We start from the raw sequence: 25,576 nt of genomic DNA, 5'->3' as shown, positions 1-25,576 counted from the left end.
GAGATACATTGTTTGTCCCCTTCATTAAACGTGTTTTTTCACAACAAATTTGTTAGCCTTGGCACAAATAGCATGTCCTTGAGCAAGACACATATCTAATTTGCTCCCAGTGGACATGGCAGTACCCTGCATGGCAGCAGCCTCCCATTGGTGTACGAATATGTGTTTGAATGGGTGAATGTGAGGCATACGGAGTAAAAGAAAAAAAAAAAACACTGTATAAGGGCAGTTCAGTTACCATTTACGGTTTATGCAAAGGAGGGAAATTATACACTAAAATGTGTTGTCTAACCTTGAATGGTGGGAGCTATTCACTGGTATAAGCTATCCATCCGTTACTTCTCCATAACAAGCCACACTCCTTCGCACAGTGGATGGAAAACGTTTTTTGCACACTTTTTGAAACATTTAAAATGTTTTCCTTTAAACTTCCTTAATTGTTAACATACTGACCAAAATTAAACTAGTTTGATCCTTTATTCCAGTGCTTTTCAGTGACATTGGTCTTGCATGGAAACATTTTAATTTTGCTGTCACGACCCCATTCATTAGTATCAATAACCACACTGACTTACCCCATAGCTCTTCATAGTGAAGGGAAACCTCCTTCATATCTGTCAAGTCTTTTCCTTCAGTTTGTGTCGCATGGGTTTTATGTGTCTCTCTACATTCTGGGACAGTATCAGGCTCTGTCGCAATGACTGGTGTACTGGATGTAGACTGTAGGCTATTAGCGCTATATGGCGAAGGATCATCTGAATCCATTTATATTTAAAAAAAAATATATATATGATGTTACGTTGTTGAGAAATACGTTTTGTTCTGCCTTGTTTAAACATAGCACTCTAAATCACCTCCTGTGAGGAGATCCCGGCAGTTTCAGGATTCAAAAGTGGCTTTCTGAGGCCTTCCTCGATGATGACAGTCACTGTGTCATGGCAGCTGTAGAAACACAGGGTGTGGCATCACCACATGGGTTTGAGGTAGCGACATCACTGGGCAGTGTGACATCATCGATTTGTGACCTTTCCTGGAACAGATACTCTACAAGTTAACATGATGGGCTTCTAAACAGTAGAAGTAAAGGCTATCACTTAATACACGTGCACAGTGCAAGTAGTAGTTTCTCCAAACTGATGATTCTGGCACAATACAGGAACGTCATTTTTGCGAGGCTCGAAGGAGAAGAGGCTGTTGCCAGTGTTGCTGGGATATTTCTCCCTTTTAATTATCAGCATGGGTATGATTGCTATACTGGCCTCACTTAACGTGTAGGTATTCAACTATGCAGCATGTGTAAACGGCTAGGTGAGGAGACCAACAAAGGGAATGCAAAACGATCCTCTAATATTTCCTCTCCTTTATTTCACACAGATGTGCAAAACAGAAAGCTGTAAAACTAAGAAATACAAATATGCTTTTATTTATATTGTCTTTCAAACGATTTCCAAAATAATATTTTGTACACACAGAACAGATTGACTACAGTAGTACTAGCAATATGTACATTTCCTTGTCCCAATAATACATCGCTAACTAGCTTCAACAAAATACTCATTGGCAATCACATTGCATTATTAGTCTACTCACCAGCATTGCCCTCGTGAGGAATCACAACTATGAAGCTCTTGAACGCTGAGCTCTCGTTCCAAACGGGAAGAGAACCGGAAATACACTCCCAAACATGTCATTATCAAAGGTGGCCAATAGATATCATTAACGGACCAAATGGCTCAAAGGAAAACACAAGGGAAAACCTAAACGAACGAATGGTCGTTAGGACCAAAACAATTACTTTTCCACCTCGTGGATGTAAAGACAATGAGGAAATGTTTTGCATTTACCTTACTAGTTTTGGTGTACTCAGTTGCCTTCCTCAGAGGTTCTCAGCTGAGTCCTTTTTATCAGCTGGACTAAGTTAGAATGGTGAGAATTGGTTGGGTGAAAAATATGAAGCGAGTAGCACATCAAATAAGTACACAGAATAAAATTGATTAATTATAAAGGTAATGGTGTAGAATACACAACACACCTAGTTTTACCATCACTGGCATCATCATGACGAAATTCTCCAGAAGGTTTCAGTATGTTCTGTTAATTTTTGTAGAATGTAATATGGTATTCATTTCTTATCCTTACACTTTTAGTTTTCATGCTCGGGTGTAAAGCTCATTTCCTGCCAAAAATAATTTTGACATTTTGCCTGCCATCTATTCACATTTTCAGATGTGCATTTATTTTAAAATCAACACTTTCGAACAGTACTTGAAAATGCTGTAGAACGAAAAGCTGCTGTTTCATGACAGGAATCGTAAACCTATGATTTGATGCATACACCAGATAGACTAAGCCCCATCACGAGTCGGTTTATCCACGATCCTTCCAATTTATATTCAAAACTTGGATTGTTAGCACATACTTTTTTTCATTTCAATTCTGTTGCTTTTCATGGGTTGCCATTCATTAAATTGATCTGGCTGCACATATGCAAAAGAGTCCAGTATATCCTCTTCTAGTTGTCCATCTTCATAAAATTACGCACAGCATTCAGAAATGTGTTGCTGTGATCACCTGTAAAAAAAAGTAACCATTCTATTCGATGCACACTCCCCAAAGTATCATTTTCTGCATGTTTAAATCCAAATCTGACTAAATTCTCTCCTCTTTCTGGTTAATTCCTGGCTAGTTTGGCGTTCTTTCCAATGATATCGCCATTAGCGGGCGCATGAGGCAGTAACTGCATCCCGCAAGTGCTGCTTGCTTTACCTGGTACACGTGGAGAGCATTTTTGGTTTCTCTCAATTAACTATCCACCTATCCAACCACTTTCTGAACTCCAGACATTGGGGCAGTAGGTCGGGAACACCCTGAATCAGTCAGCAGCCAATTAATTGCAGGACACACAGAAACATACAACCATTTACCCTCACGCCTACGGACAATTTGGACTGCTCAATTGGCCTTCCATACAAATCTTTAGAATTCAAATAACATTTTGTTACACTAGTGGTGAATATAGTTTTTTGCGTCAGCAAGCACATGCCTGAGACTGTTTTATGAAATTTTTATTATTTAGCTAATTTAGGTTTACTTAAGGCGCATCAGCTCTGCAATGTTTATTACCATACATTTGTCATTATCATCAGGAGAGTGGTTAAAGAATGTTTTGTGGTATTGATTTCTCTATATTAAAAAAAAGAAACATGTTTATATTATAATGCACTTTGATGAATTTTAATCCTAATCTTAATGTAATTAGTTTTACTGACTAAAATAATAACCTTGGATGTGTGTCATCGATTTTTACATCACCTCTGAGTCTGTTTGCCCAGACTGACAGTGAAGCACAGCCTCATGGACAGTGGCGAAGATAGGAGACTTCTCTTTGTCATTGAAGAAACCGCCCATGTGCAGATTATTCACAACGCCAGCTAGAGAAATAAACAGAAAGGCAAGTGAATGATGAGAGTGTGATGAGGCAGACGAAAGACAGGAAATGGAAAATGTATATTGTGCATTTAATGTCTGTTGTCAACGAGTCAGTTCTATGGTTTCCTAGCTATGCCAGGAAACTTACATTGACAAGATGCAAGCAGCACCTCCACACCGACTTCCCCATAATCTTTGACAATCTGAAAAAGACAACAGCAAACAGTATAGGACAATAAATTGGGTTTTTACATCAGTAATTGAATTCCTTGTGGGTTGCAATAAATGGAAGTGACGTCAAAGGTAAAGGTTTTAATTGAAGCCTAATCTTTGTGTGACTAATTCCCTAAGGACGGAATACTTTGTTTCCCAAAAAATGAATGTTGCACATAATCCTCAAAGTAACTAAGTACGTCGGACTTGCTGGATGGCAACAAGTCCAAAACCTGGTAGGGTATGGAAAGCAATGGTTTGTTAAGCGGTGGCCAGATTCCACAATCTGCAGATGCCTTCACAAAACACCAAGTGTGCTCCTGCTACCCCAAATAAAAACAAAAAACGTGTGCCTTTGAGAGCTCACGAGGGGAGTGCATGTGGTGTGGCGTGTACTTTTTTCCAAGATGATTAGTAAATATTGCCAGTCATTTCATAAGCCTGCTAGACAAATGGTAACTATGGTTTTCTTACACCACTCAAGATCTTGACTCCCACAGTGTCTAAGAAGCTGACAGGGCTGAGGTCGAGGATGATGGCTCTGGGCATTGAAGGGTCAGGCTCAGTCTCTAACTGAATGGTGGCGATATCCTTCTCATGCTCCTCCAGCTCTTGTTCCTGAGTATCCAGAAGGACGCAAATACAAGCAAATGATTTATTTATTTCATAATGAGAGCAAATATATCAAGTTAAGGGTAAATGTGGACAATCTGGTTTCATATCTGAGCGGGAGGCTAAAAAGCAATTCTGTAACATGTGGAATTTGTGTTTGTGTAGCATTCTCACCATGTCTGCCACATTGTTTTTTGCAGCATTTTTGGCTTTTTTGATCTCATACTTCTTCCTTTTGGCTTCAAGTTTCTTCTTCGCTGACAAGATTTTGGTAATGTCATAGCCAAACTAAAATGCAGTACATAACAAAAGACATACATGTAAGCCTGACTTTTATCTTCATACTATTTTGTTTACATGAAATACACAAACACCTATTTCTGTTTCATTTATTTTTGTTCACATTGAGCACTCATGCCAGAAATCCTCTTCACAAAACCTCAACCAGTGAGAGTACTAAAGCTGTAAAGATTTGAAACATGTCAATCCATCCATTTTCTCCACCGCTTGTTTTCACTGAGAGCTTCAGGTGAAAAGTTCACTCTGGTCTGGTCGCAGAACCACAATAGCCATTCATACTCACCCCAAAATGTTTTTTTGCTTTGTTTTTATAATGTGGGCAGGAGCTGGTGTACACTCTAAAAACCCACGCAAGCACTTGGATAACATGTGAAAACCACACAGGTCCTAGCTGAGTAGAATTTGTGAAAAACATTTCAAGAGTGATCATCTTGAAAAAGACTTGATACATCATAGTTTAATATGCAGAAAAAATAATGTATGCTGTATGTTGACCAAAAAAAGACTGCAATAGGCATCCAGCATTTAGAGATACTAGTTGTGAAACTCGATGAATATCTTAACAGAGTTCTCATTTGTGCCAATATAAAAGGGTACACAAGAAAATAAGCTAAACAAAACAAAAAACACAAAAAAGAATTACAGCTTGGATCTGATGTTGAGATGTTTTATGTCTTAAATTTTTTTTTGTTGCATTTGACCCATTTTTTAAACAGAAAATATCAGCACTGCATGTACTGTTTTCTCATCCCCTCGTTTTTCGTCGAGTGACATGTGAATAACTGCAATTGAATTGGAAGTGTTTACATATGAATTCATGCGCAACAGAAAACAATGAATTCCACATTGAAATCCTTCAAGCACCCGATCTTAACCTAACAGTAATTTCATAGGAGCAGATACCTCCAGTCATCTTACAGTGAGTGGCATTTGTGAAAGGTTATTTGTGCTCCCAAGATAGGGAAGCAAAAAAGCTCCCCATTCCTTATCATACTGACGAGTTGACATGAAAATTAATTAAACGTGTTCTATGAATATGCCTTTTGTCAAGCATGCTTTTCCTGTATCTGTTTTTTTCTAAACAAATGCGATGTGGAGAAAAGACTTGGTTGACGTTTTGAACAATGTTGGTGATATAACTTTTTTTTTTTTTTTTTTTTTATTTCAGCTTGTACACAGACATCATCAAAGTCACACTTTCCTCACAAAGCCTAGAGTTCGCTTCGTACTTGCCGAAAACGGAACGGGTGGAAGCAGTCTTGCTTATCGAGTCCCGTCCCAAAACTTTCATCCAAATATTTTTCGTGTTTTCACAGATATTTATCACACAGCAATTTCATGAGAGTCTTCACAGATATTATGTAACACATTAATTTTAAAATAGTCAACATAAAAAATTTCTGGTTATGTATGATGCTAATATTTGTACATTAGTGCATTTACACATTTAGTTTCAAAATAGCCAACATAAAAAATTTATGGTTATGTATGATGCTAATATTTGGAATTTGAATGATTTGTATCGAGTGTAACAAACAGCTATCAATGCTTTCGTCCCAGGGTTGCCGCGGACTCAGCTTACGTAATTTGATATGAGAGAGGCTCTCAGTTTTTTCTTGAAGTCCTTGAAATTTTCGGATAGTTTTAGGTCAGAGTTTAGTTTGTTCCAATTTCTTACACCGACAACCGTCAGGGATTGACCTCCGAGTGTACTGGACACTTGTCGTTGGTCAAAGTTAAATAATCCTCTGAGGTCGTATTTTGTGTCCCTCATGGTGAATAGGCTTTGAATATTTGCTGGTAGCATACATCTAGAAGCTTTGTACACATTAAACAGTCCTGCAACAGTGATTAAGTCTTGGAGCTTCAGGATTCCAGTGTTTATAAAGAGGTTGTTCGTGTGAGAATTGTACGGCTTTTTGCAAATGATCCTCAGTGCTCTTTTCTGTTGTTTGTAAAGTGGTTCGATTGATGTCTGGTATGCGTGACCCCAGACCTCTGAACAATAATGTAGATGTGGTTCTATGAGTGTCAAACACATTATTCTTAAAGCAGATGTACTAATTTTATTTTGCAGCCTCCACAGAATGGCCATATTTCTTGATTTTTTTTGCACAAGTTTGTAATTTGTTGTTTCCAGTTAAGTAAACAATCAAGTGTTATGCCAAGCATTTGATACTCATTAACTCGTTCGATCTTGGTACCGTTTGACACTAAGTTTAAGTCTTCGCTTGGTTTTCTTTTCCCAAATAGCATATATTTAGTTTTGGATGGATTTAAAGATAATTTATTTGCATTGAACCAAGCTTGTAAAATTGACATTTCTCTGTTTATACAAGCTTCCATGTGTCTTAAATTATGTCCAGTACATAATATACTGGTGTCATCGGCAAACATTACCATTTTGAGGGAACATGCCTTTGCAATGTCATTTATGTATAGCGTGAATAACCTAGGGCCCAAAATTTACCCTTGGGGGACGCCACACGTTATTTTCAATGTAGGTGACCTGTTGGTCTCTACCTGTACAAATTGGGTTCTATTTTTTAAGTAACTCCTGATCCATTTTAAGGCTGTAATTCTTTCAAGCAGCATGTACATTTGCATGTGCATGAATAATTATCGTTGTAAAAGGATAGTGTCCATATTAACGTGAGTAGAGTCACTATACTGCGGTTCACTTATATTAAAGCTGGGACTAAAAAACAAAACAAAAACACAGAATTTTATTCCAATATTGTGTAATTCTTATATACTTTAATTTTAATGTGGTCAAATATGTGTACACTTTTAAAAGTTTGAATAACTACTATAAATGGGTTTCAAGTTTGTGGTGGAATGTTTGTTTGTTTTTTAGAACTTTTAAAAAAAATGATGTTCTGTGCAATCGATTGATAACATGTCACTGTGTGCGCGCTTGAGAATGTGTGTGTTGAATGGTGAGGGGCTCACCTTCTTGCTCAGTGCATCTTGATACATTTCAGCATTGGCAAAGTAGAGCGTGGCAGAAGATTTGAAGATCAAAATACCCGGCACTTCTCTCACCTTACAGCAGTCAACGATTTGGAGGGGAAATCACAATACTATCATTATACCCGACAATACACAACATTATGACCACGTTAAATGAATCACTATAAAGTAAACAGTAAAAACAGACACATTATATGCATCATTTGCACTTAACTACAACTAATGCATAACAAATCACATCGTTGTTACAAAGGTTTGTGTAGTGGCAAGAAAACTTTGCATTTTGTCATTTGGAAACCAATAGTATGACAAATGCTGACTGGACAAATCATTTTCCGAATGAAAACAAAAATATTGTAAAATGAGCTGAAAATTTGTACCAAACAGACATTTACTACAAGCACTAAATTAACTCTGAAATATCATATTTCTTACATGAGTGTAGTCCTCCAATGGCCAGTAGGTTTCTGTGTTTGGAACTTGCCCCAATTTGGAGTACGTAGGTCTGGAATAAAACACACACAAAAGAGAGGAAAATATGACTCAACTACAAGTTTCAATATAATTGACGATTATTATACTATTACTGGATATATTTCCTACAGCTGTGTCCTAAAGATGACAGTAAGCATTGCGAATCCAATGGAGGCAGCGAGTCCCAGGTCAGGGTTCAACAGCAGGGTAAGGAGGAAAGTGGCGAGCCAGATCATCTGGAAAGAAGACATTTGTGTAAGGCCATGAGCTAATAGTAGAGTGTGATTGAGAAATCTTGCATTAGTTCTTTTTTTTCCTAACAAGTCAGTTGTAGTAAGCATAGCATGGCCCTTATGGCTCTAAAGTCGTATAGCTGATCTGTTTAATTAATTTCACACACCGCCAAACAAAAACACTCCACCCTCCCCACGCTAGTGACTTCGGCAATCATTTAACTATGTGCCGCTTATCAGAAGCTGACACTGATAACGCTGTGCTAACAATGCAGCTCTGCTTACCTTTGAACTTTAACAATGATATTGGTTCTGTCTAGTGGAGAAGCATTGAAATGCCAGGCTTTCTGTCAACCTCGCTGCTGAATCATACAGTATGATTGATTGATTGATTGATTGATTGATTGATTGATTGATCGATTGATTGCTTGATTGATTGATTGATTGATTGATTGATTGATTGATTGATTGATTGATTGATTGATTGATTGATTGATTGATTGATTGATTGGGATAAGTTAGCCAGTTAATGAGTGCCGTAAACCAAAAATGCAGAACGGCTTGCTTACAGACACATTAGCAAGAGGCAGTTCAAAGGTTGTCTAAGTGATTTAATTTCAAATCTGATTGGTGATCAGGCACATCAGAATCCCCAAGATGTGTATAAAAGCGATTGTTAAGTACTCAATTTTCCCTACGTTCCAATGAAAAAGTAGATTCTTCTTACTTACGTTGCAAAATAATTGTCATCGACTATGACTACCTGAGTACCCTTTTTTTTTCCAACTCACCATGTCTGTTCTGTTACTCCTCCACAGTGTAGGTATGTCCAGGAATTGCTTCATCATACCATGTAGGTTCACATAGATGATGGCAGCCAACATTGCCTGTATACATATAAAAAAATAATGTTTAAAAAAACTAAAGATTAAAAACAGAAATAGCTGCACAATTGTTGTCTCTTCAACACAAATAGTGTCAAACAACAAAGCATGGTGATACATGATACAACACATGTGCTGCATGTGATACTTGAATATTACCGTAATTTTCGGGCTATAAGTCGCGATTTTTTTCATAGTTTGGGTGGGGGGGCGACTTATACTCAGGAGCGACTTATATGTGAATTCTTTTGCAAATTTTCAAAATTCAAAAATCCACAATGTAGTGAAACCGCATAAACGAACCGCGATGTAGACCTGCAAGTGACGTTGGCAGCGCGGCGATTGTTTACATAAGGACAAAGGATTCTATCACAGGATGACGAAGATGACGAAGGGCCCCACGTTTGAAGGATTTAATGATTTGGAGTGACACAAGGTTTGAAAAACGTATTTGTTATAGTTATTTGATATACTTTATTTCGTGTAGCAACTTGTATATGTTTTTATCGTTACAGTTCAGTCGTTGTTGGCTCGTTGAACTCTTGTTTTGTTAAATAAAGAGCCGTTTACCAAACCCACGTATTTCCTGGTACTTTGTTAACGCTACAATATAGTTGTATACTAGATCTGTGCGGCGCGCACGCGGCGTTGTTGACATAAAGGACGAGGAATTTGATCGATGGATTTAATGATTAGGAGTGACACAGATAGTTTGATAATATTGTTGTTATATGATAGGTATTTGAAATATACTTTATATATCATTATATGGGTCTGTGGAATAATTAGAAATGCAACTTACGAGTCCGACGTCAGCGGCGCATATGTGGCGCATACGTGGCATTGTTTACATAAAAGACAATCGATGGATTTAATGAATTGGAGTGACACAGATGGTTTGATAAACGTGTTATTTATGTAATACTTATTTGAATAACCCGTTCTCAGCTTCTCGTTTGTGTATATGTCACGTTAGCATACCGTATCGTTTAGCCTGTTGTTGCTGGTTCATGTCTGTTCTAGGTGTTGGATTTTGACAAATAAATTTGCCCCAAAAGTGCGACTTATACTCCGGTGCGACTTATATATGTTTTTTTTTCACTGTATTGTGCATTTTATGGCTGGTGCAACTTATACTTCGGTGCGACTTATAGTCCGAAAATTACGGTATTTATTTGTACTGTAAAACAAGAGAATCACCATCTTGTGTATGACTCGTGTTGTGTGGAGTGGCTGCCTCTACATTTAAAGGTTGTTGATGCTCTCATGCGCTCTTCATGTACAAAAAAAAAAGGCCTTCACAATTTTATAATGGAAATAAGTAGGGCTGTGCAGCAACCAATCGGTGGTGACTCGAATAGATGTGGTCACTAAAAATGAACCCATGAAATGGATTTGTGGTTTCAAGTCACGTATGTATGATAGTCGATTAGTTGGTATTCCACCATTTTTTTGCCATCTAAAAATGCTCCTGAATATTTTAGATCTCATTCTAAAAACTAGATAAACATGAACACACAGACCTTGGGTAGGTTTTCAAAAAGAGCTCCAATCCAAAGGGTGATGAAAAGAATAACAATGGCTGATAGGGCCCCAGCAACCTGCATTGAAGAGAGCCACAACACAATTATTGGAGGAGAACGTCAATCAGGGCCTGCCTCTCTTCCTCTTACAAACCTAAATGATAAATGGTAAACTCAGCATTCTTCCATGTAGTCCTTTCAGTGCTTTAGGTGCTGTGTGATGTTGATAATTTTACTTTGGGCTTTGACATTTGTCTTCCACAAAACCAATTAATCTGACATCTTAAGAGCTAAAAGGAAGTAACATTTTAGTCTCATTTAATAAAGCTTCCAAGACTGCAATAAACAACTGACTCTTAAATCTCCTCTTGACAATAACAATAGAAGTGGAAAATTGACTAAGTAGAAAATGAAATCGAAAAAGGATTATTCCGCCCACCTGGGTCTTTCCTCCTGTGCTCTCCTGAACCATAGAGCGTGACATGGAGCAGCTGACGGCAATACATTGGAACATTGCCCCAATGGAGTTACTGAGACCCAAGGCTATCAGTTCCTTAAGCATAAAAGGGACATGCCTTAAGTCAATCATTTCGACATCCTGATCAGCGTGCTTGTGTCCTACCTGGTTACTGTCTACTTTATATCCATATTTCAGTGCAAAGATCCTTCCCAGTGAAATGGCGATGCCGTATCCCACCACGGACAGGGCGAAGGCGTCCCCAATCACCTGAGTGAAGAGCGAAGCTCTCGGGAGAACAGGCGGCTGGAGGCTGCCCGATAAGTCAAGGAAATTGAATAAAACCCCCACATTGATTCAAAAATGTTGTTTCTCACCCTGATGGAATTTCTCCAACCACATCCACTCCATATTTCTCTGGTAAGTTCATTTGCCAGGATACCAATGTAGCTACGGTGATCTGGAGTAAAAGCGTGTTGACTGATTGATGCCTTCCTTGTTAAATGCAGTGCCCCTATATTTATGTGCCTTATACTCACACCAATCAACTCCACAGGTATTGGGATGGGAATTTTTTTACTCAAGTACGAATTGAGCTCCTTTGCAAGGACAAGGGCAATAATGGAGACAATGCTGACCACCAGAGTCCCGATGTTGGTCTGTGGAACGAGATAAAATATCTCCAGCACTGTCTGCAAAACAACAACATATGCGAGATAAAGGAAAAGAGATGTGGCAAAAGCACACATTTTTACAACTTTTGTATTTAGATCTGCAAATACAGATATGAGCACAATGACCTAACATACATATAACAAGGAGAGCGGTCCGCTGTATCTCAAGGGGTTGATTCCAAAGGTGTATTTGAGCTGGGACACGATAACATGGATTGCGGCACCTGTGGTGTAACCTCGGACCAGCGGCTCCGAGAGGTAGGTCACCACAAACCCAAAATGGACCACGCCGAGCAGGAGCTACATTGATTGGACAACAAAACATATGAATATAGAAATGCAGGCTTTGTTAGTGGGTATGGAAACAAAAACGACACCTGAAATAAGCCTGTTAAGAGAGTAACGGCAGCAGCCACTCGGATTCGTTCCGCATCGCGAGCAGGGATGTCCAATGCACTCATGTTGGTCACATTGTCCCATGTCATGAAGTTTGAGTCTGGGGCTAATCGCTCCGTAACCCCACCGAGCATCACACTAATCACTGCAAATGTTCCTGAAGGAGAGAGCGTTATATCAAATACTCAACAAGTCATGTTTCCTGTTTGTTTATCAGAAGTGTATTGAGTTAAATAGGCCCAGATTTCATAATAAGAACCCCAATTCCAACAATAACAAAAAATACAATGATTTGTAAATCTTTTTCAAACTATTTTCAATGAATACACTACAAATACAAAATATATAATGTTCAAACTACTGATGAATCTTCTTGTTATTTTGCACACAATTTGTCATTTTGAATTCGCACCACGGAATTGGGGTTTGTAAATTTAGGGGTAAATTGCGGCTATTTCAGTATGTATACTGTTTCTAAAATTTTTGTTTGGTGGTGTCCCATGAAATCTAATGTGAAATCTGTGCTAAATAACAGTTGCGAGAGCCTTTTCCACACAATATGTGGTGACTTGTGAATAACCAACCTATTGAGATATGCTTGGATGTGCCAAAGATGAAGTAGATGAGGACGGGGTAGAATGAGGAGTAAAGGCCAAAAACTGGAGGGACACCCGCTAACAAGGCATAGGCCATACCTTCAGGGCCACAAAAAAAATAATATTCACCATATCACCTGATTACATTGAAATAAATGTACAAAACACCTGAGTTTTAATTTGACAGGTTCAGCAAGCGTGAAAATGCCTGCAATCTGTTTGTATGCAGTATGTAGCCTACAATAGCTCACCTTGGGGAAGCTGCATGATGCCCACACTGAGCCCAGAGATGAGGTCACCCAGGGCATTTTCTTTGACGGAATAACGAGGCAACCACGACAGAACAGGGACGCTAGCCAGCAGGGAGCTCTTGAGACTCTGACTGGAACACCTGTGACGAAGATTTGACCTAGGGGTGAAATGCACAAGGTTCACTTGTTTTCATGAACCGTGGTCTCTGTGTGGAATACAAGAGGGGAAATGTCAAATGTCAATCTTTCCCTTTCATGCGAGCACAATATGAATTCCTTTGTATGATAATTAATTGCAGATAACAAGGGACTGCTCAGGTTCGAATATAAGAAGTGAAAAAGGGGATGCTGTAAGATTTCTGGACATGAGTAGAACATGTTCGGTTTACCACCGTGTCCAAGCAGGAAGAAATACGTGCACACATTTATTATTATTATTGTATATTCTGATGTATATGGCAATCAATCACAAATGTTTGATTCCCTAGATTGGAGTGAGCATAAATTATAATCAGACACTAAAGGTAGCATTTATCTCAAGCATTATGAATTTTTGAGAAAAGTGAAGAAAGCGAGTGATGTCAGTCTCAGACTACACTTTTTAATTTTTTTTTTACCTTTTTTACCATAATTTCTCAACTGAAAGAGCTGTAAGTGAGATGTTCAAGGGCAGCTTGGGAAAATGTGTTAAATGTTACAAATGAATGTAACGATTTTAATTGCTTTATAGTGTGAGGGGGTTTCTCAGTGTTAAAATATGCATGAGGACCAAAACAGAAAATTGTTTTGCGGACATGGCAACAATCAATGGATGAGGATTCATGACATTTACCTGAGGGAATTTTTGACCTTGTTACACACAGACATTTTTGGCGTCCCGGACAGTTTGTCCACAGCGTCTTCATCCAAGATCTCTCTGTGGACTCTGTCAACAAGTCCTCCCCCCTCTGCCATATCTACAATGCAGAAGGTTAACAATAACACTATGATGGAATAATTGAAATACACATTATGTGTCCATACTTACTAAGCAAAGAGAATAAGTAGTGACAAATACTTTCCTGCTGTGGTAAAAACAATGAAAACTAAAAAAAAAACCACAAACCTTGAGTCTTCAGTTTGTTTTTCCCAAGTCAGACGGCAGGATAATAAACTCATCCAATTGATTAAAATCAAGTTGGTTAGGTCCTAAGATGACATCCTACAAAGTCCACTTCATGACAAACGATTCCTTGCTATGTGCAGATATGTCCCCAGGCTTTCAATCGAATTTGTTCAAGAGTTTTCCATCTGATTCAAGTGGAGCAAGTCTTCAGCCAGAAGAAACAGTGGAGCACACTTATGGTGCCTCCTTTAACTCGAGCTCTTGTCATATCTTGCATTTGTGAGAGATTAGATAAATCAGCCATTGGAGTCAGGATTGTTTCCTGTCCAATCATTTCACCAGACAGAAGAAATATGATGCCGGCTGGATTACTTTCAAAACAGATTAATATGTGAGCGATTGATGGATTATTTTATTACATGGAAGCAGAATTCCCCTTTGCTACTGAATCAGTTGGCCACATTTTAATCATGCGTGATCAATGATGTCATGATTAAATGAAATATATCGCTTGCATCAGGTCAAAATCCCCTGTCATAATTTGGTAATTTTCCTATTATTGCTCAATCTTTATTTGTGTGTTATTTTTCCAAATTACTGACCAAAGTCGTGTGTTGAAAATAGCTTGCTCTCTTTGACAATGCTGATGGTTCAACAATTTATTTTATTAATTTTTATTTTATTATTATTTCCTTTTACTATAACAAACACAAAAACATGTAGTCCTGGATATGACTACTGCACTACATTATTATCAGTATATATATATATATATATATAAAAAAAAATATATATATATATATATATATATATATATATATATATATATATATATATATATATATATATATATATATATATATTTTTTTTTTTTTTTTAACGGGTATGATCTAGAACAGGGGTGCTCTATTCGTCGATCGCAAAGCTACTACTGGTAGATCGCATAACGTTAAAAAAAAAAAAAAAAAAAAAAAAAAAAAAAATGCTGTATGCTAGAATCCAGCCCATCGCTTGATTGACATACAGGTAGGCCTGTCGGGAGGCAATCACAGTGAACCGCACATGCGCAATAGAGAGTGACTACAACCCCTCACCGCAACATGTGTAACGGCCGCGCAGACACAAACCGCCAAAGTTTATAAGCTAATCAACGCACGCACTCGCTTTTTTCTTTTAAACAAAATAAAGTTTATGACCATAAAAAATGAGTGGGGTTGCTGGACCAAGTAAGAAGCCAAAAACGGATCACTTTCATACGGAATGGGAGTTGGACTTTTTCCAAGTGCGTTACAAAAATACACGCACTATTTTATTTATTTATTTATTTATTTATTTATTTATTTATTTATTTATTTATTTATTTATTGTAGTGGGTAGATCTTTGTGACTTAGTCATTTTAAAAGTAGCTCGTAAGCTGAAAAAGTTCGAGCACCCCTGATCGAGAACAAGAACATTCTACTCACCATGGCAGTTGGAGGCGAGTGTTCCACCTTCGTCAAAGTTTATTTTTTACAGACAACACCACTGTTGAATACTGTCCAGAAAACAAAACAGACAACAAAACGAAAACAAAATTCACAGAATGTGATACTGATGACCACTCTTCACAAAGATGAAGTTGTGTCACCAGGAAGTCCATAATCATCATGAACCATAATAGAAAAATAAAGGAACAGTGGACAACATGGACAAGCTGACTGGCACACTTGCCAGCAAATGACCAGGCCACGCCCAACACTCTGTGACAAAATAAAGATCATAGCCACTGACACCATCAAGGGCCCTAACAGTCACAACACTACTTGATTGGTTTGATTTGTTGTTTGTTTGTATACCCCAATAATAATTACATATTCATATAATATATATATATAATTATAATTATATACAATTACATACATTGACAAATGCAAGCGTGCTAAGTAGTAGATGCTTAATGAATGTAATGAGTGCAATCACAGATTACGACTGCATTCAATTACTAATGATGTTAGTGAAATGAAGTGCCAATTTTTTTTCAGGGCACCTCAAGATGCTGTGGGACGTACTGTATATGATTCCTATGTATAAATTCATATACACTGCAAAACTGTACGACTGCGAAACATTCTTAAAATTGGTATTTCTTTTCACAAGAAATGTTTCATTTTCGGAAAATAGTCAGAAAACTGACCACTATCAAAGTTCCTCATTCAAAAAGCACTAATATTTCCAAAATGTAACCACACATATTTAATAATAGTTTTGACTGCAAAATTGTATGAATAAATTGGACTACAACATTTGGACATCCACTTTGAATGGTGCCAGAGTTTTGAGCTGTATAACACATACATACAGAGGAAGCAGTCCAAGTTGTACATTCTATTTTATCTTGCATCAGAGGTAATTTCCTGGGAAGAGCTGAATGAATACAATTAAAACCTATGCATGACAAATAATTGCTATGCAAACATAACAACTGCTTTGCTCAGCTATCGTTATAGAAAAATGATAAGATGTTCTTGGGTAGTTTGCATGAAGACAATCATTGACATCAAGGGTGTGGTACTTAAAGGGAACATGACTTTTTAATTGCTTGTACACAAATACCTCAAGAAGCACAGGCAGGGGCGCTGATGCAACGATGGACGGCGTGATGGACTGATGGAAAGATGCAGGAGCTTGGCAGGCTGTTGGGAATGCAGCCGTGATACCAAAGCTGGGATAAAAGACTCTCTATTGACACACAGCACACTTCAAGTTTGACCTCACATAGTATGCACTTCAGTCACGTCATCAAAAATCACATTTATAGATAAAGATGTTTGTGACACGTGTGTGTCCATTGGAAAAAGAAACATGCAGGTGTCTGCCACTACTTGACGTCTAAATTGGGTGTGTGTAAGCTTGAGCACGTGTCACAATGAATGAGAAAGAAAAAAAAAAAACATGCAATAAAACTGACCCGGGCATGAGGCCAGAAAAACACGGATACTCGAGGCTTCAAAGTTCTCCACGAGCTGTTGAACACAAATAGAACATCACAAGCCATGCAAAATCTGTCAAGAAGCTTGGTGAGTTTCTTGTGTTTATTATTTTGCTTGTCAGTGAGGTCAAACATGTGATGAAGTCGTGACTAAGATTGGTTGGTCATTCATCAAAAACTGACAGTGTGCAATCAACAAGGTGTTTATCAACTTTGGTGATAACGGAACCAATGAACGGTTTCGTATCACTCATAGATGAGCATTTGAATTGGATTTTCTGAAAGTGGAGGAAAAAACTACGTTGTGCTCAAATTTAAAGTACAAGTTACTTGGCTACCACAATTTGACTTTCAATAAGCTTAGAAGAGATTTTACCACAAATTCTAAGTGTGTTTTGCTTATCTGCAAATTAAATATGAGATGAAGATTATTTTTCATACAACACAATTGACTGGCAACCAGTGCAGCATATATCTTGCTTCTCACCCACACTCTGCTCACCTATGACTGTGAACAGGATAAGCGGTAGGAAATAATTAATAAGTTAACTGCATATTGAAAACACAACATACTGACATACATGTATTGAAGACATAACAAGGACATATTGAAAATATAACATACCTTCAAAGTACAAATCAAGGTGGCGGCTGGGAGTCAATGGGTTTTGTTGCAAATAACGTTGTTTTTTTTTTTTTTTTACATTATTTGTGAACATTAACCTCCGACCAACAAAAACTAATCAGCAGACTTACATTTCAGGTCGCCAAATTAGATACAAACAGCTGAAGAAAAATAAATGCTCCTTACTTTAGGCCAATGATATATTGTGATTTACTATGATAACATGAAAAGTACTAGTTACCTTGTATAGTCAGCTCAAAAAGACAGATTGAAATCATAACCCTTTAAATACACTTTGTTAAAACTGTACTTAATGTTTGTAGTAATCTGATGGAAACTAAACATTTTTTATGCAGATACGTCTCTGTCGACTCAAATGTGAATTGAAAAACATTTAGAAAATTCATTGATTAAATTGTAACAAATTGTTTCTAATGGGTGCATGTTTTAATCATGCTCCAGTAGTCATACATATTGTGTATGACATGGCTGAAGGCAAATAAACTATGAATAAAGAATTTTTATGACCAATTATTGTGAGATCACCATTGCGATGTCCTGGAAATCTTGGTTTGCTGTTCCACAAGAATCGCAGTTATTTGGGCATTGGTTAGTGGCGAATTGAGTTTTGACAAAGAAGGCTAAGGCCAGTCCAGTCATCTTGTCTCGACTGTACTTCTACAAAATAAATATCGAAAGAATTGATTAATCACCTTGCAAAGTGCTGTCATGGCCACAGTGTCCATGAAGTTGACTGAGCTAAAATCCAGAATCAAGGAGTGGCTTTGTGTCGGGACATCAGTGGAGGACGACGAGGAAGTTTCGACTCTTATCGGGTTCTCCGTCTGAGCATGACTCACGATCTGAACAGAAAGTGGAAGCGTTAGAGACAATTGCATTACAAATGTGTTAGTTTGTGTGTGTTTTCCACCTGTGTGATCTCAGTGAAGATCAGTTCAGAGTTAGCAAAATAAATTGGACTGGGAAAAAGGATTATGGTAACTCCGGGAACCATCTTTGCCTGCAAAAAAGAACCAAAGAACACGGCTGCTAATGAAAGAAGGATGCAGCCTTGATCCAACAGAGAGGACCAAGGATATATCACTTACTATATTTTTTATATGTGGAGACTCCATTATTCAGCTTTTTAGGATTTGTATTGCTCAACTTTTTCTAGGTTATCTTAAATGGTATCCATGAACGATAGCACAAAAGCAACACATCTTTCATAGTTACAGCTGCTGCAAGATTAAATTAAAGGTAATAGAAAATGTGAAAACACCTCAGTGTAGAGTTGCACATCTCTGTAACAGTCTGTCCCAGGAATTTGACCTAAGACAGCAATGGGGGAGCTGGAAGGTATGGACACATGAGAGAAAGATTCATACAACATGGCAAATGACTCCAAAGCTAATTGGGGAAAGAAGCTTAGAAAAAACACACAGACAGGGCTTTAATTCATCATCTATTAAGAAAAATAGCACTCTATAATGTACTTTATAAAAAAACAATTATAACAATTAGAGTGTAACAAAATAAACAGTAAACTACAACTGGGAGTGATGAAGACCTTGAAGCCTATTTTTTGAAGAACTGTTCTACTATCTGGCAAAGCGCAGCTCATTTTGAAGTGGATTGAGTGGGTACAGCGCTTGTATCTCAAATTTGTGTTTGCAAGTCAAAGTAAAAAAGAAACAGAAGTATTTATTTTAGGCCTATATCCTTTCTGTGTTCAATTGTGAGGTGGTCAGTTCAATTGAAGGCTTAAACGTACAGACTGCAATATTACACAAACAGTTGATGTGGTAGAGAAACAACACTGACCGTTGGGTTCTGTAGATGAGCACAAGCAGGGAGAAGGCGATGGCCACTGCCAGACCCAAATCCAGGTTTAGAACTAGGGTTGAAATAAGTGATGCCAACCACACAAGCTTGAGTTGGGAAATACCAGAGCAGAGGTCAAACATTCATGATCAAGAAGGCAAGGGTAAGTGTCTTGATAATCAAGTGCAGAATATGTATCAGATTGAATGTGCGTTTGTATACTACCAGGTCCAATCGGTCAGACTTCCATAACAAAAGCACATCTTTAAACTGAGCCAGCAACCCCTGCAGGTTCACCACAATGATGACTGCTAGCACTGCCTGGAACACACAGCATGTTTCTATTCATTCCTGGATCCGTTGCCAGTCCTACCAAGGCTGACACACAGCAACAGTCAGACAACCATTGACTCATTTTCTACCACTTGGTATTTGAAGTGGGAGGAAGACAAAGTGAATTCATGCATTTAATTTTCAACAGAGCTCGAATGTGTAAGTATGACTGCAAGAGATGCTTTTACAGGAATAAAAATAGCTGCAATGATATAACAAGTAGATTTTACCTTTGGCAGCTGCTCGAAGAGATGACCAATCTTTAGCAAAACGGTTAAAATCATCAGGGCTGATACCAAGCCAGACATCTGAAGAGCAAAACCACCAAGGAGCATGTGAGCAATAGGAAGTACAAACATGGGGATTTACATTTTTACCATCATCATCATTTCTATTGAGCAAATATCAGGATACTTAAAATTTACAATTGAAAACTAGTACACTAATGCTCAGAAGGAGTTGGCTGAAGTGCAAAGCTTGTAAACACCCACCGTTTTTGCAGTATAACATTTACAAGAAATTGTTACTCATATTCCAGTTTTACAAATACAGGAACAAATAAAGAAAAAATCAAGGTAACATAAAAAAGAGGAAAAAGTACCTCTTTGTTATCAAACAGCAGAATGTATATTGTCTTTGATTGTCTGTAGTTACTATTTCATAATATATAAAGTAAAATAAAAGTCCATGAAATAGTTCCTTTGGGCCAACCACTTAGAACATAAACATAAATAGTAGTAGTAGAATGAAAATTAATGACGCTATATCATGTTGCTCTTTCAACAGAAGAGTCTTTTCGAGAAACAAACGATACCTGTGTTTTCACGCCGATGCTTTCCTGAACCATACTGCGTGAGAAGGAGCAACTGACAGCAAAACACTGGAACATGGCTCCTATGGAGTTACACAAACCCAGAGCCAGCAGGTCCTAAGGGCAGGAGGAACAAAGATGGCTAAAAAAATAATTTAAAGAAACAAATAAAACATGTTAAAGTAATCTTTCAAAATGATCAGTGGAGGCTCGGAGAGGGTTTGAAGTGATGTTTGGGAAAACTGCTGTGGTGAGTTTAGATATCAACTAGCCCAGCAGTCTTCTATTTGAGTCAGTATGGTGTCAGTATGGTGTCAATGGAAAGACAACTCTGCAAGTTAAATGGAATTGTCAAATTGTTACAAAATGTCAAAATGACTTGGAAACAACATCGAAAAAACATAACACTGATGTAATGTAGCTCATAGGATGGTCGCAATACATCTAGAACAAATACTGCTATTATTGCAGTCCCTTGAAATAAATGGTCCTCAATGTACTAGCACTGTCATGGACCTGAGGTGATTTCTCTTAGCATGAATCACCCTGCTAACTAAAAAAAGTGGACCCTCAAATATTTGACAAGGAAATTGAGAAACTAATAATTCTTGAAGAACTGGGTTAGGCGGGCTGTACCTGACTGGAGTCAAAGTGATAACCATGTTTGAGGGCAAACGTGGAGCCCATAGCTGACAGGAAGCTGAATCCCACCAGAGCGATAGAGAAAGCTGGAATGAACAGTTCCCTGGCCATGGTGAGAGAGGGGATGATGGGGGGTGACAGGCTGCAGAAGACGAACGATAAAGGAAAACACCCATTGAATGACGATTCAATTCCAAATCTACTAAGTGAAACAATGTGCCCTCAATACTCTTCTCACTATTGTTCAAAAAATGTTTTTCTTTAAGATTTAGCAGAGTAATCAACAAATCCAAATTCCAAAGAAATTGGGATGTTGTGTAAAACATAGAAACAAAATACAATGATTTATGAATCATTTTCAGCATCTTTTCAATTTAATACACCCACCTCAAAAATAGAATATTTATTGTTCAAACTCATGAGGTTAATTATTTTTTTTTAATTATTATTCAAAATTATTTAATTATTTATTTGATTTTTTGCAATTTATTTTTGCCTGCAATACATTCCCAAAAGCTGGGATAGGTGAGACAAAAGATTGTTTGGAACATTCCACCCGTGAACAGGTTAATTGGAAAAAGATGATGTTGTGATTGTACTCTAAAAGAAAACCATCTCTACTCATTGATGTCAATACAGACATTAAATGTATATATATATATATATATATATATATATATATATATCTTAACAACAACAACATTAGTTCTAAACATGCCAATTTAAGACTAAAATGTGGAGCTTATTATTATGATAGTAAGACAGCAAATATGGGTCAGTCAACATATAGCCTCTATTCATTGTCTCTATTCAAGATTGTGTAATTCATGTCAATACACAATAACAATAGAATTAGCATCTGGTAATAGAAATGTTGGAAGTTGAAATGAAAACAGAAGCAAAAAAAGACAATAAGACTATACCACTGACCCAGAAGGAATGTCTCCGACCACCTGGACTCTATGTTGTTCAGCCAGGTCCATCTGCACCGAGACCACAGTACCCAGGACAATCTGTAGGCCCCGCAAAAACAACAGATTTAACACAAACACGGTGTTGTATCACATCCTGTTTAAAGCAGTTCAACTGGAGGTTAAAGCCCTGACACTTTGCAGCTTTGTGAATTAAGCAGCTCATCACATAAATGAAACACACAATTACTTAAAGACTTGTGAACCTCTTTAATCTATGTATATCAAAAACACAAAATGCATAAACAACCCATAAAAACAATACAGATGAACAGATTAACTATTTACAGTCATTTGTTCACATGGCTGTTTGTATGTGTTGCTCACCAGTATGACTTCCCAAGGTATGGCCACAGGCAGTTTGCTTTTGAAATGTTTATTCAGTATTTTGCCACCAATGAGTATCACCATAGAAACCACAGTGACTGACAGAGTTCCAGGTACCAAACTGGTAACCCCACACAGGACATCATGTAAAGTCTGGAAAAGGAGGACATAATCAAACCAACAGATGCTTTAATATATAATCCTCATCATCATCGTCTTTAGAAAGAGCATTTAAAAAGCATTACTGTTAGTGAGTATGTGTATGTGTGTGTGTGTGTGTGTGTGTGGGGGGGGGGGGTAATCCACTGTTCTGACAGCAGAGAAAGTTTGATGATAAAATGTACATACAGAAAGTGGTGGAAATGAAAAGTGGATGCTGGTGGAATGCAAAAGAATCGGACCTCTGCCCCGGATAATACTGTACATGTTTAACTTGTTTAAATGACTATCATGACATGCTGTCATTTGAATAGAAATTGTCCGTGTTTCTGTTTGTGTGCGTGTGTGTGTGTGTGTGTGTAACTACAACCAACCCATGCGGAGGCTATAAGTCCAGTGTGTCTCTGTGCAATGATTCCGGTCATGAGGGGAAGCTGCAGGGCAACCACATGCAGGCCAGCACCTGTTGTATAGCCTCTGATGAGAGGATCGGACAACCAACGGCACACAGACCCACAGCGCAGCAGATACAGTAGGAGCTGGATAAGTACACACGCACATACTGTACATACACACGCACGCTAGCGGTTTTCAAATCTGGAATTGATGTGAGCTGCGATAAATATTATAAAATAAATATATATACATACAATACAATATGTTTATATATATATACATAAATAAATATTAGGATAAACAAACTAAATTTTCAAAAGGCGGTATTTTTGTCAAAAAATAGATAATGATGTATTGTGTGTGTGTGTTTACCTGTATGAGACCACATAGCAAGGTAAGTTGTACAGCTATGTTGACTTTAGCTGCCGCCACATCAGCACCATCATTAGGCAACTCCACAATAGCAGGGACAGACCCAATCATGATGGCCAGGACAGCAAAAGTTCCTGAAACATAAACCCACTATTTGCTGAGTTTCAAAGTTATATGTACACCAAGCAGGATTAGTTTGGCATATTAGTGTAATTTTTGTTTCCATCATCAAAAGTTGCATATTTTATGGTACTGGTACCTATTTTGAACGCCATCAGGCATCATGGCGGTGAAAACACAAGGCTGATCAGGATGTACCATTGTGAATCCATATTATTTTTGTGTATTCACCCACAAAATAATTTCCACACGTTTGTGGAGAATTCTGACACAAGGCATAAGGATGTATATTTTGTTGACATTTTTGTTTGAATGTGACAGTCACCTAAGGAGAGATGTTTGGAAGTGCCGAATATGAAGTAAATGATCAGCGGGTAGAGCGATGTGTAGAGGCCAAACACCGGAGGAATGCCTACCAACATGGCGTTGGCCATACCTGCACAGGATAGAGACAAAAGACACATGCCTTAGAGGTTAATGGAACGTGGAAGTTTTATGCTTTGAGATGAAATTGACGATGGTGAGCCAAGCTGTCTCTGAGAACCAATTATGTTAACATCATATAGATATAGTCAAGACCAACAAGTCACCTGTATAGTCATGTCTCACTAAATCCATTCATTAGATTGGGTGTTTTTTTTTTTTTGTATAGTTAGTTGTTGACTTGTTTGCATTAATCCCTTTTCTTTAGGGCTTGTTCTCATGTCACTGGCAAGCTGGCATTGAGCAAGAGACCCTGGACTAGTTACCAGTCAATTGCTGCACAAACAGACAACTATTCTCAATCACATTTACAGCATGTGTTTGGAAATCAAATTAGATATGAAAATCAACACAAGCACGAGAACATGCAAACTCCACACAGGACAGCTGAAACTCAGCTTCAATCCTGGAACCTTAGAACTGTGAAGCATAAGCACTAACTACCCGTGCGGCGAGACGCCGTGTTTACATGTGTGTGTGTTTTTTTTAATGATAGTTTCTGCTCTATTGTACGTTGCTCACCCTGTGGCAGATGCATAACGCCCACGCTAAGCCCTGACATCAGGTCTCCCACTGCATTTTCTCTGATGGAGTAGTGAGGCAGCCACGACAGGATGGGAAACAAGCCCAGCAGTGTGGTCTTTATCCTGGCGCCTGAACACCTGAATGCAATGCAAACCCACACAGAGAGTTAGATATTGGCTGTGGAGAGTGCATGCAGAAAATCTGACCTTCTTTGACTCACCATGATGATGATGCAATCATCATCTTGACCCTCTCCAAGAAGGACATTGATGTGTTTACTCGCTGCCCAATAATCTCCAGCTGGGCCTCATCCAGGGCCACAGCAAGATAATGCCCGTTGTCGGGATGGCTATTTTGCTCAGAGTCGTCCATTTAAAAACAAGTTTAGGGATTAATAAAACAGAGGATCTTCACTTTTTATACCGTGTGCCTTCAATGTGTCCTAACTCTGAAGCACTTTTCTGTCTGAAAGGTCATGAAACTTGAGTAGGGAGGTTTTTCAGCTCAAGCGAATGCGCAAGAAGGGATGACCTATTTGAATGCTAGGTTAGCTGCAGGAGTTCACGTGCCAAAGTGAAAGTAGGGAGGGAGCAAAGCACACAAAAACACACGTGACTCCAGGAGGGTGGAGATTGGGCATGGGGAACCCTTGAACTCCGGACACTGCAGAGCTTTTACAACCCCCTTCAGTCCTAGTCCAGCAGCTCCGTTCTCTTGCTCTGAATGCTTCAATTATGGTTTGTGTGGAAATAAAGGAATAGTTGCACTTCCAATACATAATTCTAGAATGCAAAAATGACTGGGATCAGGTTCCAAGCGCATCTTTCTTCAATGTCTCTCCCCTCTGAAATACAACTACGCAATCCTAAAATGTTGTAATCTATATAGTTTATACTGTT

At 38.1% G+C, this 25,576-nt stretch overlaps 2 protein-coding genes across 4 annotated transcripts; both read right to left on the bottom strand.

The window, feature by feature from the left end:
- Positions 1-1,345: 1,345 nt before the first annotated feature.
- On the bottom strand, positions 1,346-15,862 carry LOC125988159 (solute carrier family 26 member 6). 2 transcript variants are annotated; one of them, XM_049753016.2, is made up of 20 exons: positions 15,585-15,862; positions 13,848-13,971; positions 13,016-13,173; positions 12,753-12,863; positions 12,150-12,325; positions 11,908-12,072; positions 11,638-11,790; positions 11,476-11,558; positions 11,264-11,411; positions 11,081-11,194; positions 10,642-10,719; positions 9,026-9,121; positions 8,131-8,237; positions 7,963-8,032; positions 7,507-7,599; positions 4,429-4,542; positions 4,117-4,260; positions 3,578-3,632; positions 3,313-3,431; positions 1,346-2,571 (listed from the first exon to the last, which is right to left on the bottom strand). In XM_049753016.2, exons 2-20 carry the CDS (start codon positions 13,967-13,969, stop codon positions 2,548-2,550), a joined length of 2,130 nt encoding a protein of 709 aa, XP_049608973.1. In that variant the 5' UTR covers positions 13,970-13,971; positions 15,585-15,862; the 3' UTR covers positions 1,346-2,547. The 2 variants fall into 2 exon arrangements, with proteins under 2 accessions (XP_049608973.1, XP_049608974.1); XM_049753017.2 differs by lacking the exon at positions 15,585-15,862 and adding an exon at positions 14,121-14,478.
- Positions 15,587-25,313, bottom strand: LOC125988160 (solute carrier family 26 member 6). Of its 2 annotated transcripts, XM_049753019.1 has the most exons (18): positions 24,898-25,313; positions 24,675-24,814; positions 23,995-24,105; positions 23,550-23,683; positions 23,156-23,320; positions 22,623-22,775; positions 22,255-22,337; positions 21,319-21,466; positions 20,686-20,799; positions 20,102-20,179; positions 19,764-19,859; positions 19,539-19,645; positions 18,997-19,066; positions 18,646-18,735; positions 18,428-18,577; positions 17,069-17,123; positions 16,714-16,839; positions 15,587-16,514 (listed from the first exon to the last, which is right to left on the bottom strand). In XM_049753019.1, the coding sequence occupies exons 1-17, from the start codon at positions 25,047-25,049 to the stop codon at positions 16,715-16,717; spliced, it is 1,971 nt and encodes a 656-aa protein (XP_049608976.1). In that variant the 5' UTR covers positions 25,050-25,313; the 3' UTR covers positions 15,587-16,514; position 16,714. The 2 variants fall into 2 exon arrangements, with proteins under 2 accessions (XP_049608976.1, XP_049608975.1); XM_049753018.1 differs by having other exon boundaries at positions 15,587-16,839.
- Between the last annotated feature and the right edge of the window lie 263 nt (positions 25,314-25,576).

Source organism: Syngnathus scovelli, chromosome 2 (assembly GCF_024217435.2).
Source record: "Syngnathus scovelli strain Florida chromosome 2, RoL_Ssco_1.2, whole genome shotgun sequence".
NCBI classification, from domain to species: Eukaryota; Metazoa; Chordata; class Actinopteri; order Syngnathiformes; family Syngnathidae; genus Syngnathus; species Syngnathus scovelli.
Note: the sequence above shows the minus strand (reverse complement) of the source record. Positions and strands in the feature narration are given on the sequence as shown.